The sequence below is a fragment of the Zosterops lateralis genome (assembly GCF_965231275.1).
Source record: "Zosterops lateralis genome assembly, chromosome: 7".
In the NCBI taxonomy this organism is placed as follows: Eukaryota; Metazoa; Chordata; class Aves; order Passeriformes; family Zosteropidae; genus Zosterops; species Zosterops lateralis.
Genome location: NC_139767.1, coordinates 28,820,809 through 28,839,707, shown reverse-complemented (window position 1 = coordinate 28,839,707; position 18,899 = coordinate 28,820,809). Strand labels below are relative to the sequence as shown.

At 40.8% G+C, this 18,899-nt stretch overlaps 1 protein-coding gene across 5 annotated transcripts in view; it reads right to left on the bottom strand.

The window, feature by feature from the left end:
- Window positions 1-18,899, bottom strand: part of KALRN (kalirin RhoGEF kinase) — a 473,348-nt gene that overhangs the window by 172,996 nt on the left and 281,453 nt on the right. For all 5 annotated transcript variants that reach the window (XM_083865423.1, XM_083865425.1, XM_083865420.1 and 2 more), the window contains exons 12-13: window positions 12,185-12,354; window positions 7,025-7,199 (exon numbers count right to left, since the gene is read on the bottom strand). In XM_083865423.1, the coding sequence (XP_083721549.1) occupies window positions 7,025-7,199; window positions 12,185-12,354 (345 nt within the window). The remainder of the gene's footprint in view (window positions 1-7,024; window positions 7,200-12,184; window positions 12,355-18,899) is intronic.

Genomic DNA, 18,899 nt, shown 5'->3' with positions numbered 1-18,899 from the left:
TGACGAGACAAAGCTGCTGATTCCAATGAACCCAGGAAGCACATTTTGTCATTCTGCACCTGAAACAGATGCTCCTGCTGCCATGATAATGGGAGGAGAAGCAATGCTGGCAGTGAACCCACTCCACTATGAAATGAGATATGAGATATCCTTATCAGAGAAATGGAGGAAGCACGTGAGTAAATGCTGGGTTTATGTGAGCTCCATGAGACTATCACAGAGCAATTATGGATATACAGTCTAAGGCAGCCAGGTCTGCTTTCTGTGCAGACACAGTGACCACAGCCTAGACCACGTAGTCTTTAGGCAGGAATCCTCCTAAATCAGCAACTTAATATATCCAAATTTCCACTGCTGCAATACTGCTGCATTTGCTGCCTCCTGGATTTGTCCTGTTGCAACACCAGCGGGAAACATGACCAAATGGAGAGGGACATGCTCTTCAACCCTGGAGAATAATGAGAGCTGTAGAGAAGAAGTACACAGGTGAAAAGCAGCAGCAGTAATAATGACAACAGGAGCAGTCTAGGCACCTCATATCTACATTGCAGCTTGCTTGTGAATTAGGCCAAAGAGCCTGCCAGAGCTGCAGCAGCTGCTGTGCAGGCAATTGTACATCTCCAATAATTTCTTACCTAAATCCTTAAGTATATTTTTTTTATGCCGCTGATGAGATTTTCTACAAAATGGTGCTTCTGAGCTTTGAATGCTGCTTGCTTGGCCTTAAATCAGTGTTCAGCATCTAAAGTTGTTTCATGTTGTTTAATGACAGCCAGAAAATTTTGTTTGCCAGTTGAAGGAGGTGGAGAGGGAAGTGAGGAATCAAGTGAAAGAAGATAAATGCTATATGGAGAATGAATCACATAGGAGCTGATATTCTGAAGTATGGGCTGAGGAAGGGCATATGAGGAGGAGGGAAGAAAGTTCTATCCTGGGAACACAAGCTATCAACACAAAGAGAGTGAGTTTGAGAGGGATCTGAAAAGGAGTAAAGATGCCCGTGAAGAATAAACAAATGTAGGAGGCAGGTTGGAATAAAAATGATGGTGCAAGTAGGAAGAGAAGCAAAGGTGAGAAGAGTGGGTAGAGCATGAGAGTGAGCCAGTACAGGAAGAACAGCCACACAGGCACAGAGCAGATCTGTACTGAAAAGGCAAGATCTACTTCATTTCAAGAGAAAAAGAGTGAGAGCCATACAGCTGGGATTAACAGTGAGGATGGAGGAGATGAGAGGTAAGATTTGATCCAGGAAGAATTAAAAAAAAAAAATAATCCAACTCCTGGATGTAGAAGGAAGATCTGTGAGTGCAGAAAGATAGGAATTATAATAGAGTTGGTTAGACCAGATCCCTAAGGCACTCACCAGAGAATGGGCACCAGGAATACCAAGGGTAACAGCATTCAGAGCAGGCTGAAGGAGCAGAAGACTGGATGCAATAGTGTAAGTGAGTCCAGGAGCAGACTAAGATAGGAAAGGGTAAATGGAACTGTCACTTCTGCAGATCATATGAGCAGAAAGTTTGCTGTTCCTCTTTCTCAGGCCTTGGTTTTGGCTGATGCTGTGCAGAATGACAACACTGTCACCCCATTTTTTTGACAACAGACAGAGATGCCACACTGGCTTAGTTGGGACCTGAGCCACTGAAGTGTGAAAGGACTGTCACAGTGATGATTCTGCTCCGGTGCTTTTGACTCCTTTGAATCCCAAAAATATCTGGAGCAACAATGGAATTCAGCTCCTAAACACAGGGTGCCCAGAACAGCTTAGAGCATTCCTTTCCTTAAAATGAAGTGACATGCAGTTGGAAAACTCAGTACAGATGGAAAAGAGAAACAAAAGCTCACTAAGCATGAAACATTACAGGATCCCAGCTTACGAACAGAAAAGGTTGAAATTTCTTTCAAATCTATCTCAAAATCTCTGTAACAGTTATTACTAATAAATAACTTCACACCTGAGTGTCAGGTCTTAGTCAGTGAGGGGGCTACAAAACATCTTGTACCTTCATGCACATAGCTAATGCTCTTGAAAGGTTCTGCTCGTGTTATAAACCTGGAATGGGATGCTCAAATGAGTTGTAAATAACACTGAAATGAGCTGCTGTGAAAGCTGGCTCCTGTTCCCTCCTAAACTCATGCTCAGGGATTGTTGTAAACAGCCAGAAGAAGCAGCAAGAGAAATCAAGGCTGAAAAATTTAATTACCAGGTGAAATGAAGCCAAAGAAATTGAATGGGGGAAAAATAGATATCCAGCAGGTAAAGATTTTAGTGATCATGGTGTTTTTGAAATATAACAAACAGCTTACAAGATCCAATTAACACTGTGCAGTGGGAACCCCCTTAATCACTCCCAGGACTGTCTTAGAGCAGGAATCACATCACTCTAAGACTGCAGAACACAGGGTCTGTCTAGCCTTTCACATTGTAGGAAAAGAAACAATACATGCAAAGGAAGGAGCTGGAAACTTCTGGGAAATGGAGAAGGAAGGTTTTTTTTGAGGTAACCAACAAATGTTGCTGGACATGTACTGGCTGAGATCATTCCTATTCAAAGTCATAGCATTCATTCCATAGAGGCCTACAGGTGAATTTGATAATCTCTCTACAAAAGCTTAAAGGGAAAAGAATGTGTAAAGACTCTGCGTGGCAGTAATTTCTTGGGGGGTGCAACTCGGTGCATTTTACCATTTGGTTCTTACACATTTACTCAGCATTGTGCTGTACATTTGCATTCACTCAAATTATGGTTAGTAAGACTTTAAACGACTATTTCTGACACAAGGGACAAAGTGTACTTGACAGATCTTCCTAAGGATATAACTCTGGAGCAAGACTGTGCTTTGTATGTATAATACACTCAGCGTGGTGCCAGCACTGCTGTTGATGTCTGGCAGCCCTCACCCCTCCAGCCTCGCTCCTGATTCCCTCACAGCAGATCAGCTCCCACATTCACATTCCATGAAATCTCCCGAGTCACCTGGCTGGCTGCACAAACCCAGCTGAAGTCTGTATCATATAGAAAGACCAACCACATAATCCCAATGATCCCATCTTGTTTTGAAACCTGCAGTGGCTTGGTAAAGGAATAAAACCTACCAGGCATCAGGGTTAGACACCTTTCCTAAATAAAGGATGGGCTGTCATTTTGTGGTGTTAAAACTTAGGGCAGAACAGCCTCCCATAGGGACAGCCAGGGTCTCTCATGTTTCTGTTATGTCTGTTTTCAGGTGTTGCCATAGTTTGGATTTCATAACTTACCCCTAGAACCCAGAGAGTAAATATAAGTCAATATAATGAGATTAAGGCAAGAGAGAACAGGCAGCCCTTGCTATGGGCCTGTGCGTTTGTAGCCAAATTTCTATCTGCCAAACCTGCCATGACTCCAGTACAACACAAAAGCTGCCTTGAGGCTTTAAAGTCCTTAAAAGTCCTAAATTAACACAGCTGGTCTGCCCTGCCAAAGAAATAGGCAGGTGGCTTCTCTTAAAGGAAAGTATTTTTCCTGAAGACAAAATTCAACAATAGTTGACAGATTCTACTGAAGTACAAGATCAACAATGACTAAATAGATGGAAATAAGTGTTGATTGTGCAGCAATCATTAATCCTAAAGTTTGCCTGGACTCCAAACCTCTGTTAGGATGTAAAGGTTATAGAAAAGCTCAAAAACCAGGAGGGCTACAAAGCAGATTAGCACTTTAGGAAGGAGTGCCAGAGAATGGGTTATGTGATCAGTGGCACATATTTCAATATTTGGTGAGAACAGTCAAGTCAAGGTAAGTTCCAAAGAACAAAAGACAGACATTTCCTAGACAAAACAAAAAGGCAAATCACTCATTCGCCATTTGTGAATTTTCAAAAAAATCCTAATACTTTGTTTGCATTATTACTTACAAAGGAGAGAGAGAGAGTGCAGCAGGGAAAATAAACAGAATTTAAAATGTTCATTACCAAAACTGGAAGGAAAGACAACATGAGATGTAACTGTTTTCTGAGGCTGAGCTCTAACGTGTAGCCCTCCCCCTAAAGCTGCTGGAAGCAGATGGGCTCCCACAGCTGCATCCCTCCAGCTTCCACTAGAGAGATGCAAATCTTCATCTCACCAGAGTTACCAGGGAAGGGTCCTCATGTCAAGGGATTCCCTGGAGCACAAGAACCAACAGACCCAAGAACACACACCTGAGGGGGGGGAAATGGGAAACACTGTGCTTGTCAAGGCAGCAGCAGTAATGAGGAGAAAGATGTTCAAGAGGAGGAGGAGGACCCATATTTTGCAGGCAGTTTGTGTGAGTGCAGGAAGGATTAACACAGCTGCAGCAGGTAGAGGTCTTTCACTAAGGATATGTTCAATATGGCACTGCTCTTTGGACAGATGGAAGGGGGCTTATCTAGACTAGAAATGGAGAAATTCACTTGACAATCAATCATACTGGTACACATTATTTCACAATTCTTAATCTATGCGGGATCTAGGCTATTATGGAAAATTAAAACCTAAATACATTTCCAGTCATAGCTCAAGCTACTTGTCTTTAGCAGAAAGAAACACTTAATTTCCTATTTTAAATGTCATATTCTTTTTTCCCTCAATAGCTTGCAGTAGTCAACTATCAGAAATACTACACACTTTTAAATTAGGGTGATGAAAAAATCTTTTTGTTTCTCAACAATTGCATGAGATAATTCTGTTAATTCTTGTAACAGTTTCCTACTCACTTGGAATCTTCATTATACAGCTGAGGCAACTGACTGCAATCTACTATCTAAGCACCATTACTGTGTCAATTTGAGCCAATTCAGCTGTTGTTTGAAATGCATAGCATACATGTGTTATTTAACTTTTTATTCCAAACTGCCTTTGTTTTATTGTCCATCAAACTGCCTTTCTTGTTTAAGCACTAACTGTACTTAGAGAATTCAAGATATTGACTTGGATATGTTTTTCACTGTGTTTTCAGTAGAAATTGTCATAATGATTCTAAAATTAAAAAATATTTTTCTGAGAGAGGGAGCTTTCTAAATAAAATCATCTGCCCATAGACTCTCTATGAAACATGCTCTCAGATTTCCCTGTAATATTAATCTTGCAGAGGGAATTCAGATGTTCATATGATAAAAAAGAGCAAATCTACAGTGACAACTAAGTGGTGATTTTCTTTAAAATCCTTTCTTGCTAATCTGATTTTAGAAGACTCTGAAGCACATTTCCAATTTTAAATATCTTAATGTATCACAGGCACTCCATTCTGTGAACATACAGAAGTAGGATTTATGCAGAAACAAATCAAAGGTATCCACAAAGTATTTCCATATTGGGATCCCATGTGAGGGGAATAATGTAAGTTACATCCTCTCCTGATGCCTCAGTTGCCCCATCAGTAAAGTAATGCCTGGTAGTGACACTCTTTGATTGAAAGACTATTAACAAAAAAAAAGAACTTGAGAACAGTGATTTGCTCTAATTTTTTAGAAGATTTTCTCTAAATCAATACAATTATAGGTTCAGACCTTGAATCTGCAGTGAAACAGGCTGACACCCTAATGAATAACTCACATGTGTTTACCACACATTGTCTACAAACACATTTGGGTGTTTCAGAAACACACATTGGTTGTCTCTTTTTTTTATAATTTCATTTTTGAAAACACAGGTGCCATTTACAGGTATGTTCAAGCACAGCATTCATATCCATTTACATCTTTAGAGTAAAACTCTCAATTATTCAGCATCTGCCACACCAACATGTATAAAAATATATTCTATTTAAATATAGGAGATAACATACTTTGCTGAAAGAGCAGTATCTGACATGAAACAGATACATTTTTATATTTATACACAAATACAAAGAATGCTGCATCTCAATAGCAAGAAGGCTGTACATAACTGGTAAATAAATGAGATAATTCTAATTTACATAATTAACAAGCATTGTAGGACAAACTGCAGTGAAATACCTCACTGTGCAGTCACAACAGAAAAGCTCAGATACTCCTCACTGATTCCTGTGTCTGGCATTCAGCTATAGAACAGGGCACCTTTTAGGAAATGGGACACCTGCTTCCTGCCTTTTATTCCACGACAATTCATCATCTCATATCTTAAACACAAAATGTAACACAGCATTCTAAACGTCCCATTAGTTACCAGCACTCACCTTGAGACTACCTACAGATTTACAAACAATAACTTCAGGAATGTATCATCCTCAAACACTTACAGGTGCCTCCTGAACTGAACAAGCCCCAGGGGGATACAGCAGGAGGAACACACCCCACAAGGCACACAAGCACTGACACCAGTCTCATAGACTTTGTGTACAAATTAACATACATTTTTTTCTTTTTTCATCTCCTATCAGAACTACAGAAAGTAATTACTGTAATTACTGAGATTGGCAGGAATCTCTTCAAAATTTTCTCAGTCCAAGAATACTCCAATATTTTGATGAATTTTCCATCCAGTGCTTTTGATTCCAAAACAGAACTAAAAAACCTTTTTTCGCATGAGGACATAAAATGTCCCTTTAATTTTCCCGTCTACATTTTTTGTCCTTTTTAAATAAACCCACTGCTGTGTCTAAAAAGCTCACCTTTTAAATATCCTTTCCTTTTATGCATAACGTGGTTTTTCACTCTGTGGTTTAAAGACAGGCATGTATGTGTTTGTATCTGAAGAGACAAAGCTCACTAAATAAGTGGCACAGAACTTTAAAATCTCTGAGTGACTCATGTCAACAGAGAGTTACAACAGGGGTCTATAAAGCTCCTCTGCAAAGCAGGCAGATTCCCAGCACAGTCAGGTAAGCACCCATGCACTTATTCCAGTGACTTCTGTCAGTTTATCCTAAAGCATGCTTTAGGTCCAGCAGTCTGAATTAAAGCACAGTTGTAACTCTCTCTCCTCCTCACTGGACAGCTGAGCACAATCAAACAGCTCCAGATGTACCCTCAAAGGGTATGTTCATGTGTTCTCTCTCTCCCACAGCTCCCCCCATCCTCAGGTCACACAGCCAGTCCTTACCTCAATGGTGTACTGCTCAAAAATCCGGAGCTGAAGGAAAATGTCTAGCTTAATCTTCCTCTCATGGAAGAGCTCTTCCATCTGTACCTGGGCCTCGTCGAGCTGCTGAAGGACGGACTCGATGTGGCTGATGGAGCTGTTGTGGGGGGTCTTGTTGCTGGAAACGGCAGAGTCCCTGTACAAGACAGAGAGCAGGGCTGAAGCTGAGCTCTGAGGCAGCCAAAAGAGCAAGAACTACACATTTGTGATTCTGTGTCCTGCTGAGGGGCAAACACAAGCACAAAGGGCTGAGGGAAGGTGTGTACAACACTCATCTCCTCTGCTTGCTGAAATCCTGTGGCTCCTGAGCTCGGCACAAAGTTTGAGCAGGGGGATCATCCTTTCTTGTGTGGTGACACTGTGACCTGACACACTTGGGAGGGGCAGGGGAGGAGATGGCACATCAGTCTCAAGGGCTCTCTTGAGACTGGCTGGCAATCACCTTTAATGCTGCAGGGTCACCTGCTCCCACCTATACTCACATCAGACTGAGATGCTCTTCAGCCACCTGGACCTTTACAAGTTAATTTCCTGCATTTTCCCCATTACTTTCAGACTAATTGAATCAGAATTACGAGTATCTTAGACCAATGTCTAGGGTATCGTCTGCATAACATAGTACAGCAATGGATACAAAATACAGTGCAAAAAACTCCTAACACACCTTTCAAAAACTCCAAGAGAGATCCTGACTTGTCATTTCACTGGGAAAAGTGAAAGGAGATGTGACTGTGACAGGTCAGATACTGCTGCAGTTACATTTTCCATTTACAGGCAGCAGAAAGAAACAAACCCTTTAACTGGTGGGTCAAGACCAAAGGGGAATTTGCTGTACTTGAAAGCTTAGCATGGACACAGGAAAGTCCTGACAGTTCTTTTCCTATTTGTGCTTTCATGTATATTAATAGGCTCACCTACAGTCTGCTATCTCTTCAAAATTTTTTTTCAGTGCCTGTTTTATGGATAAATACCATTTGCGGAAGTAAAGAACTGAAGTTTATCCTGAAACGTTCCACACAAGGTCCCTCAACTTTCAAAAGGGCCAGAAAGGAAACTCTGAAGGCAAAATTTAATCTTGGCTTTGGGACATTGGCTAAAACAAAATTTAGATGCAAGTACTACCAATTTCCCTTGCTACACCGATATTTCTCTCTCCAGGTGTTATGGTTTCTGCCCCACTCTGTCTGTCTGTTTTCACATTCTTGGTGGTCACAAGGTCTCTGCCTCCACATCAGAGCTGCACAGAGGAAGGAGGAATGAAAATAAATTGAGATTTTGAAACTACAGCTTAATCTGAGGCTGCATCCAATCAAGTTCTGTTTCCTTCAGTCAGCACCTGTCTTCTATAAAAGGAGATGAAATAAATCTTCACTCAGATGCAGGATTATTACTATTCATATATTATCTAAATTACTCGATGAATTATTCAAGACCGGTGTTGAATAATCTCTCACGGGATCTGGAGACACACTTAGTTTTAGAAATTCTCTTTCATTAAACATTTCACTCTTCATATCAAGCCACACTTGCATTTCAGTGGCTGATGCAACACAAAAGTTTAAGAGTAGTAATCTGGTGGGTTTTTTTAAGTCTCCTTGCATAAGGCATTGACAACCCCTAGCTGGTCTGGTTTGAGAAACATCTCCCTACAGAAAAAACCATTTCTGAGATTGCATGATTCTGCCACAATATTTCTTGTTCTGTCTGGTGATGAGAAACTCTGGGAAAGAATAAATATAAGACCCTTACTAATCTTTGAAAAGCTATGGATTAGAGTTTTAAAATTCAAGGAAATTATTGGAAAAAAAACCCAGAATAAACTTTGGGAAACATAAAATTGGACTCAGTACATTGTTGCTGACTTTGTTTAAAATGAACACTGTGCTCCTAAAACCTCTTTCAGTGCTTTCACTGGGAGAAAGCTCAATGAGAAATACCCATTATCTAAAGCTTATATGCTGAACTATTGTAAAACAAAGGTAAGATAATTAACTCTTCACTGGCTTTTTTTTTTTTTTTTTTCCCCCCAGCCATGAACATTCCTGCTTTTCACATCTCACTGGAGCAAGTCATTGTTTTGCCTTTCACAGATGACCAGAAATATTGCCCACAGCAGCACCCCTGGAACTGGAGTTCAAAAGGTTTGCTTTGCATTGACTGCTGAGAACAATGATCACCTCAGGAAAGCACTGATAAGGAAGAGTGAAAAGTGCTTCCAACATGAACCATAATATGCACAGAGTTTCTAGACAGGCCTGCTTTATTCCTGACAGGTATGGCCTCCTGATGTAGTCACTGAGGCCCTGAAGACCTTGTGTGAAATGCAGTCCCAGCCATGGCATTTGGTTCAGGCAGCTGAGCTTTTCATTGCCTCTCTGAAGGAAACAGAGTGCTATTACACAAATGATCTTCTCTAAACCAAAATCTGTTCTCTCAAAGATAAGAACAAGAAACATAAAACTTTCCAAAGCTCCAGTAATTTCACTGCTTTTAACCCATGTTATGACATGCTTGATAAGAGCAGTGTATTTCATTCTTTTCATTGTTGTAGCATTTGCAATCTTCATCTATTCTTCATGGCAGGTATAAGGTGTTCCACACTGAAATGCAATCCTGTGTTAAGGAAAGACTGCAGCAATTCTAGTTTTTCCTTTTTTCCTTTATTTGTGTGTTCTTTACCATTGCCAGCAGCCACAAAAGCAGGTAAGAGTGGGCACACACAGAAGCAGCTTCACTGGTTTGTTTCCCACACTGCTTTGAAAGAGTCTAGGATCACATTGCAAGCTTTGCAGTTAGTCAGAGTGCTCAAATCCAACACTTGAACCAGCTCATCTTGACAGTTCAGCACTGCAAAATTTTGTGCGCAAAGGTTTGGCAGCTCTTCTCTCTGGGTTTGGTATTAACTTCATCAGAACCAGGGGATAGCTTTGCACAAATAGGTGCACCTTGGTCCACCTTGCTCACTGCCCAGAGCACAAACCAGACCTCAAACCCAACTTTTCTTTGTTGAACACAGTTGCCACAAAACCTGCCTCGGTATTTTGCAAACACTGGAGCACGGCAATGGTTTAAAAAGCGTCTCAAAGCTGAGGCCACTGTAACTTTTCCAAGACAGAAACTAAGAATTGACTACACTCACCATAAGAAAAAGCTGAAGTCCCTCACACCACCTTGCAGTTCACCTCCTCCCCATGCTCCACTGACTTCTCAGTATTACCCTGGCCACTCTCCATAATTCCCTTCTGACTCAGGTGCAGGCAAAAATCCTTTAGGCCAATCCCACAACCAGAACTCTTTGGATGTTGACACTTTCTGCAACCCCACAAACCACTCCAGACTCCACCTGATGGGCTTGTACAGGGTCCCTTTCAGGCTCTACTCCATGGGTGCTCACACTGAAGTGATGCCATTCCAATAGTTGGGAAGAATAACAAAAAAAAAAAAAAAAAAAAAAAAAAAAAAAAAAAAAAAAAAAAAAGAAAAAATTCAGCCCACAATTTCACTGCCATGTTTTCATCTCATAGGAATACCCTAAACTTTGCAAACAATTTCTTTGCATAAAAGTAAGTTGCCATGCAGACCTTTGACTGACCTGCTACAGCTGACCATGCACACATCCTTAGCTAAAACCCCTTCCCCTCTGGCAGCTCACCTACCAAACCCAGCATGTTTTTATCCTACTGAACTCATCAGCAAAGATGAATAGAAGGATGGAATGCTACTCCTGATCCTTCCTCTCCAGCTCTAATACTGGCAAGCAATACCACAACTCCAGTCCCTCACCCTCTCCTGTGGTGCTGGCAAGTCACACAGAGCAAGAGTAGGAATCTCCATGGGCTCTCTGGTGTGGCTGCTGAATGACAATCAAAACCCAGAACAGTTCTTTCAAATCTCTCTCTCTTTTTTTTTTTTTTTTCCCTGACCCAGCAGAGAAAAATCTGCATCCAGGATGACAGGAAAAAGCTTAGAGGAAAGCTCAGCATATGGCAGTAGTAAAATACTTAAGGACTCCAGGAGGGCTTTTGAGGGCAGAGCTCCACCAGAGCCCTCATTGTCCATTCTGCTCTAGAGCATCTTGGGCTTCTCCTGTCGGGCTCCCATCATGGCTCATGACTTTCTGCACATCTCAGGTAGGAAGTAAAGGCATCAGCTTAGGAAATCTCAGGGTGAGGAGGATGATGTTGCTCTCTTGCACTGTCTGGTGAAATGCATAAAACCTGGGATATTTGCATGTTATAATGTATACAGAACATGCACACTATGTACATGTGGGTAAGGGCAACCTGTAACAATACAAAGACCTAAATAATAAATGATGTATTGGACTTGGTTAAGTGCCCAGTAACATCCATAAAAGGCAGGAAAACTTCGTTGCTGTCAACAAAGCTACAGGCACAGAAAACCACTGTAACAACAAATGAGAAAGATTTCGCAATTACAAATTCTGTATAAGCTTACTCTGCAAATATTCATTTGACAATACGTGAAGATTGAGAAAGAAAAAAACCGAAAACATCAAAACCCCAACCTTCCCCCTCCCCAGATTCTTGGGGCTAGTCTCTTCATGTATTTTAAATAAGGCAAAAATGAGCTGGTTTAATTCATAGTGCTGGTAGAAGAGCCAGCAGTAAAAGAGCCTCTTTGACACTATGAATAAACCCCACATACACAAAGATAAATAGAAGGGTGCTGCATGCAAAATGAAACAGTGAAGACTGTTAGACACGTGTGTATTTTATTAAGAGGAATACACTTACCCTACATCGGGAGTAACCATATAAATCATGAGGTCTCAGTTCATAACCATTTAACAATCTTCTATAAATACCAACTAAAAATACTCACTTCAAACACATTTGGATCCATTCACTTCCCAGTGCCTATAAATAATCTCTCAGTCAAACAGGAAACCAATGCTGATCCACAGACTACTCTAATCAGCTCACACAAATCACTCCTTGTAATTGCAATAAAACACTCAAAGGATCTGAAGAATTATAAATAAGCAAGGAATTAACAAACTCTCCCAACTGATCCTAGCTTGCAGCTCCCTATTTAGGCACCCCTAAAGCACAGCATGCATCAGATTTCCCAATACCTGTGCCCCAGGTGGATGCTTACCTGAGCTGCTGGATTAGATCTTCCCCTTCTTTAATAACATTGAGGGTGGCATCCAGGGTGGCTGTTTGCTGCTGCTGAAACTGCTTGATAAGCTCCTGAACTGCATCCACAGAGTCAGCACAGACATCCTCTAAGAGCTCCTTCTGCAGATCTTCCATCCATGTCCACAGCTGGGAAGAAGGGGAGGGAAATATAAATCAGAGAGGGATTGAGATTTAACCCTTTTGCTCTCTAATTCCAGATCAATAGGCATTAACTCAGGCTGCATGTTTCACAGGAAAACTGAGCTAAAATTTGTAAATCCGAGAAGATACATTTGTTATTAATTCCATTTAAAGCAAGAAAATAAGAAAAATATAGTATCAGGTAGTTTTCAAAAAATAAAATAAAATTAAAAAATCAATTTCTGTTTGTTATATAGCAATAAGTAATTACTTTATTGCGACTAACTCTTTATACAAATAACAAAATTTCCTACAGATAACCTAACCCTTTTAAGGAGCTGAGCACTATCATCTGCTATTCATTTCACATGCAGCTGAAGCCTGTTGCAGGACAGACCCACAATCTTTGGTATGTGTGTATGGTACTGACTGAAGTCTAGCTGTGCCTGCTCAGCTATGCCTTCCCAGGGGTTGAGGTTTTGGGGTTTCTTTTTTGTTTCCAGCACTTAAACCCCCTCCTCAAAATGCACTCAGACTCTGCATTTTAACTCTGGGAAAATCCAAACATAGGAAACAGCAATATCACCAAATCAACCCCATGCAGATCTATTAATTTTGAATAGTCCCGACTACCAGTTTTAAAGCCACAATCACAGCAACAAATCAGTGCAAGTGCTTAGAGGAGAATTTCCAGCCAGCTGTTCATCAGAGGTCTGGCCAGGGGCAGGGATGCCCCGGCAGCCTCTGGCTGGCTGCAAAGGCTTAAAGCGAAGGGAGGTTTCCCCTTTAAGCCTGTGCTGAAAAGTGAGTGTAAAATCGCACCCACCGAGCTGGCAGCCTGCCAGCAAACCCTAATGACTCCACCAGAGACTTTGCTGTGCCACGCCTGCCCCATTAACCCACATTTTGCTGGTGTGTGCTGGAGGCAGCGGCGAAGCAGCGGAGTGAGAAACACCAGCGCGCTGGGAAATGTCAAAGGATGCGGTGCCTCCTCCCGCTGTCCCAGGGACTGCAGAGCTCTGTCCCACAGGGACCTTGGGGTGAACGTGAAGCAGAGGAGGACATTGTGTGTGGGTGGCAAAGAGCTGGTAAAAATGTTTGTGTTCAAAACGAGTTGCACTGGATCCCCATCCTACAGCATTTCCTCTGAGACTGTGAATTCTGCACGTCCACATTAAACGAGAGCAGGATGGGGATGTCTAAAGCTCCAGCTGCCAAAGTTTCTCATAACCAGGGCCCACACCTAAGGCCAGTCACTAAGTGCTACACCATGCACACACTACGGACTTCAAGGATATTACCCTGGTCCAAATCAAAATCATCAAAATGAAAAGCTGTCCCAGCAGGCTCATGATACCAGAAAAGGGAGATCCCAGTGCCTTTTGCTCTGTCCCCATCTCTGCTTCTGACTCCTTGCTTAAGAGATTTACAAAAACAAGTATTAGGACATATGCCTTACTTGCAGGTTTTTCAGAGTCAGCTTTGCATATTTTGGGTAAATGCCTCTGTTTATTCATAAATATTATAATCATACTGACCTGTCCAACTACTGGCCTGAAATGGAATGTCTTTGCTTGGGATATTTACATATTTTCACATTCTTAGGAAAAAGGCATAGTATAAAAGGGGAACTATTAATCAAAGAAACAAATGTAATGCATCCACTCAAACAGTAGGGACAGCTGTACAGAAGCAGACAAGGACCAGGTTGTTCAGGAATATTACTTCTGCTTATCAGATCTTCAACTAATGGAGCACTTTGTAAATACAGAAAAATAGCTATGTGTATAAATCATCTTTCTGTTTTGAGGTGAGAAAGCCAGTAGTTTTTAAAATTTTGCAGTTCTTAGTTTCTTTTTCAACTTGAAAAACCTCTGGAAATTTTCTTCACAAAAATGAAAATTAAATCAGGAATTTTGTTCATTATTAGGAATCTGCTGTTTTCTTGAAATTATCATGTTAGGGCAGAGGAGAAAGTTTCCAGCCTTCAGAGGAAAATCCTGTGCGCAAAAGTGTCTCCAGAACCCAACTTTCCAGAAGGAGCATTGGACATTTAAGATCTTATTCCACTTTTTGAGTAGGCTTCTAAATCATTTTCAAAATACTTAAACATAAACTGTATTGTATTCACCTGGAACCAAAACACTGATTAATTTCAGAGAGCACTCAAATATATTAACTCATATTAGCTTCAGATGTTTCCATTAATGACCTCTGACTGTAAGGATTTGCATAATAAAATCTATCAGAATCTAGGTCATCCTTGACTCAGAGGCCTTTAATCCTTTAGACTCCACCAATCCCTGGAAAACCCTAATACAAAGAATCAGTCAATATTAATAAGATTAGGAAGATCTTTCAGGAACAATTCACAATAGGAATCTGATTCCAAAACCTCCTGGGTTATGTGCTACAACTAATAGCACCTTTCATAAATTGCTATCAAGCCCCATTTGTGAATGCCACAGCAATGAAAAGACCAATTCCATGTCACTGCAACACTACAGTCAGAACAGCTGTTAATCATAAAACATCCTGTTCATCACTGCTCAGGAATATCAGTCCCTCTTAGGGCCTGATGTTTCATTCCAATGCAAGTATTTGACTGATAAAAAAAAAAAAAAAACAACCCTGACTATTAAAGCCCAAAATCACTGGGTACCTTGTGCATTTTCAATCCATGCTGTAACCAACCTACTCTGAGTTAGATAGCTTAGACCAAACAAACTGCTCCCATTGAAATCTGACATACTGCACAGCACAACTTTTATTCCATAATTGGAGAAATAACTTCTTTAATACTTAACATGAACAAAATTTGTGAGGACTTCTCCCATTGCCACCCATACTTCAAACTATTACTAAGGTACCACTCGATCCCATACAGGGGGTCTATGTAGATACATGCAGATATTCCAAATATAGAGGCGTTGTTTCCACATCCACCTGTGGTGTCTTTCACTAAGTCTGCCAGCCATGCATGTGTCCAGAAAAGGAGATAAGCTCTGCATTATGTTACTTAACAAGTACTAAACAAAAAAATACAGAATCCTAAAAAACAATACAGAGGTATCACAAAAGTAAGTTTTGTTCTTCCTTCAACTGATCTATGCTTTGGTGTGATTAATTGGATATGGAGAACCCAATGCATTAGTGGTAGCACTTGAATTAAGTCTATCAGAGATCTGACACAAATCTGACTCATGCAAACTACACATAAAAATGTCATAGTTGTTAGCTACGAGAAGTCTCAGGTAAATACCTATCCTTAAGACATTGATGCAGAGGGTCCATAGTGGCTCCACAATTGAAGCTTTATTTATCAAGGCTTTACACAAGAAAACTCCTCTGATTACTAGAACAGTGGGAAAGAAGAATGACACCCCTCCTTTCTTTTGGAATAGCATCTGGTGCCCCTCATGCGTTTTGACAACAACTTTGCATCTTTCTTGGATATGAAACACAGGCAGTTTCCCTCCATCCAAGAGACAATACAGCTTTTAATTCCCAGCTACTTCATCTGACGAAATACCCTTCATTTTGCTCAAGTACTTAGTGAGACCACTTAACTGGATGTTTGAAGGACAACTGTGCCTGCTACCTAAAAATTAATGATTCTGACTTAGAAAAAGGGACCACTTTAAACAAAATCTATAACCTAAAGAGATTGCTAAGAAAATCTTGCTTGCATGATTGGAATAACTATTAAACACCCAATGCTTATATGCTGCTATTTGTAAATGACAGAGATGAGTTATAATCCCCTCAAAAGCAGTTTAAAAGCTCTGAGTTATGGGAGCAGTGCAAAGAACCAGTTCAGTCCAGGAGATTTACTGTTGTACAACATTTTTGCTGGTCTTCAAAACAAGGATGTTAAAGGAAAAAAGAAACTTCCCAGGGTGTATATTCTACCCTTTTACTATGTCAGAGAAGCATTGTGTATTGCAGGGCAGGCCCCAAAAGGAGGCTCACGACAACTCAGGGAGAACATTTATCACAGCAATGAAGAGTAGAGCAGAATACAGAAGAATTCAGTGACATGCAAGGACCCTGCTGCCACTCCATGAAGTGCAGTGTGAGTGTTCAGAAAACCAAGAGCAGGCAGAAAAAAAAACCCCAAAACACACAAGTAGAACAGCTCCAGAGAGAGATGTCCATCTCTATTTCCCTCTACTACCATGCCAGGCTTATATAAGCCTATTCTTTGGCAGTAATATTTAGCTTTGTCATGATATGCACTAGGAAGTCACACAGATCCCAGGTTCAGGTTAATTTATGCAGAACTTCAGTCAGCATTCGTGTTTAGGCATCTGTTCAAATGCTGTTGTGCATCCAGCTTGACTGCACAGCTTTTAGTAAATTGTCCCCACACCAACATGGTGGTGAAGATAAAACTTTCCAGCACAATTAACCTTCATCAGCTGGTATTTATTCACACTTAGAGTGCATCTAGACCTGTTTCAATTGAAGGAACTGAGGGTTGCTGTAATTGGAAGCATATTTCAGCAACATTGTCCAAAGTCACATTCCAGCTCTCAAGAAAACGTCAACGGAAACACAGTGAAGTGTCACATAATGGCAGCACACCTAATAAAAGGTGACAGGATGGGATATGACCAAACACCACATATGAAATCTCACAATATACGACTTCCATAGTAAGACACAACTCATGAGACTCCCTGCTGCAAGACCTTATGTTGTCAGATACCACCAAACTGCTTGGGAAGAAATGACAAGTGGAAAGGGAACATTCTGTGAAAAAACCCATCTCATCTCTCCCTAACCTCTTTCTTGCTTTTTCCCTTTTCCTCGCCAATTTCTTGACATTCATCCTTGGTTGGGCTGCATCTGCTGCTTCTGTATGCTCAGGCTTTTTAATTAGTAACCTTGCCTATGGCAAAAGGATTTGCACTGCCTAAACATCTGATGCTTTTTCCAAGTCCTGCATGGACCAGATTGATATAGCACAAAATAATCTCCTCTCAAGGGAAACATGATTTGGGTAGGTTGGCTTACATCAAGGGGTGTGTAGATCCCCAGCCCAAGGTCATGTAAACATAATTCAGGGACTATTTAATCTAGAAAAGAAAATTGATTTATAACTGAAGAAACAAGTGTATATGTTCTATGCTTCTTCTGCCACCATCATGAATTGTAAAAACATGTTCCTCTTCTAGTAGAATTTTAATATTTTATTTGTAATTAGGAATCTAGTTGTAATTAATTTCAGTTACTGTAATAATCAAAGTCTGCACTTGGTAATACTGGCTTAGAAAAGTTCTTACTACATTGGAAGATTTACTCAGTTTTACACCAGTGTGATACAGTACAGTTTGGTGCAGGAAAAGCTTCTCACACTACAAATGCAGCAATCCACTAAAATAAATGCATTACATTCTCCTCTATGTTGTTCATTGGTTCTAAACATCACTGCTCAAATAGAAGCTGCAGCACCTCTTCCCTCTGTGCTTTTTCCAGTGAGTGGCTCTATCTGTCACTCATAGTCTTACCCTGAACTACTGCTTTGAGTGTTTTGTGTAACTTTGTGCACTGTGCCCTAGGAATCACAGAAATAAATATTTTGTGACAATTCTGAATCATTCTGAAACTTGCTAAGGACTAAAGAAACTGCAGGACTTTTCTTTAACCAGTCAGTCTCGTTAGATCCATTGACTTGAGCCACTCCACTGACACCATTTTCAACTAGTTAAATAGACTCCTGTGCATAGATGTACCTCAGGTGAAAGAGAGAATGTGTCTTTTGAGTGATGAGTGAATTACAGGAGTGTACCTGAATGACTTTGATGAAAATATACTCAGTACACAAATTATTGCAGGCTGTTGCCTTTGTACAGAGCACTGAAGTCCATACACTGGAACTGGGAGAAGCTAATCTTCCTCAGCTCCAGGAACTCAGAATGGGCAGAAATGTGTCTAATAAAAGAGTGCTTTATGAGAGTTGGCACATCCTGGTTAAAGATGCTCATAAAACTCCTTTTTAGCTGCAGCAGGAACCACTGTTATCTGCAGAGCGAGGCATTCAGGCTGGAGACCCACTTCCACAACACACAAAACACATGCAAGGGCCCCAAAAGCCAAGGAAAATATTTGAGTGGAGCCATTGGTCTGCAACAATGCTGGTGAATAGCCTGAAAAATGTGGATAACAAAGTATGAACTTAAATGAAGTCTACAGGAATGGCTAGCACATGGTGGAAGGACAGAAAGAACTTCTCTTCCATGCACAGGCTTGACTTCCTGACATTTAGTTTATGTGGCTGCATTTACAAGCATTTAATTCTCATTATTTTGACTCTGTCTCTTTTACCAATCTTTTGCCATCACAGATGGCAGGATTTTATTCACTAGTGGTCTGGCTGTGCTTCAAACTCCCCTGCTCAAGAGCAGGATGTGCTGCCAGAATACCACAGCTCTTTTCTTTCCCAGCTACTTAATCCTTCATGAAAAAAACTTGCTTCTGGGCAACAAATGGACAGGAAAGAAGGGCACCCTGTACCCACCAGCTGTCCTGGTTTCTCACTCCTAGAT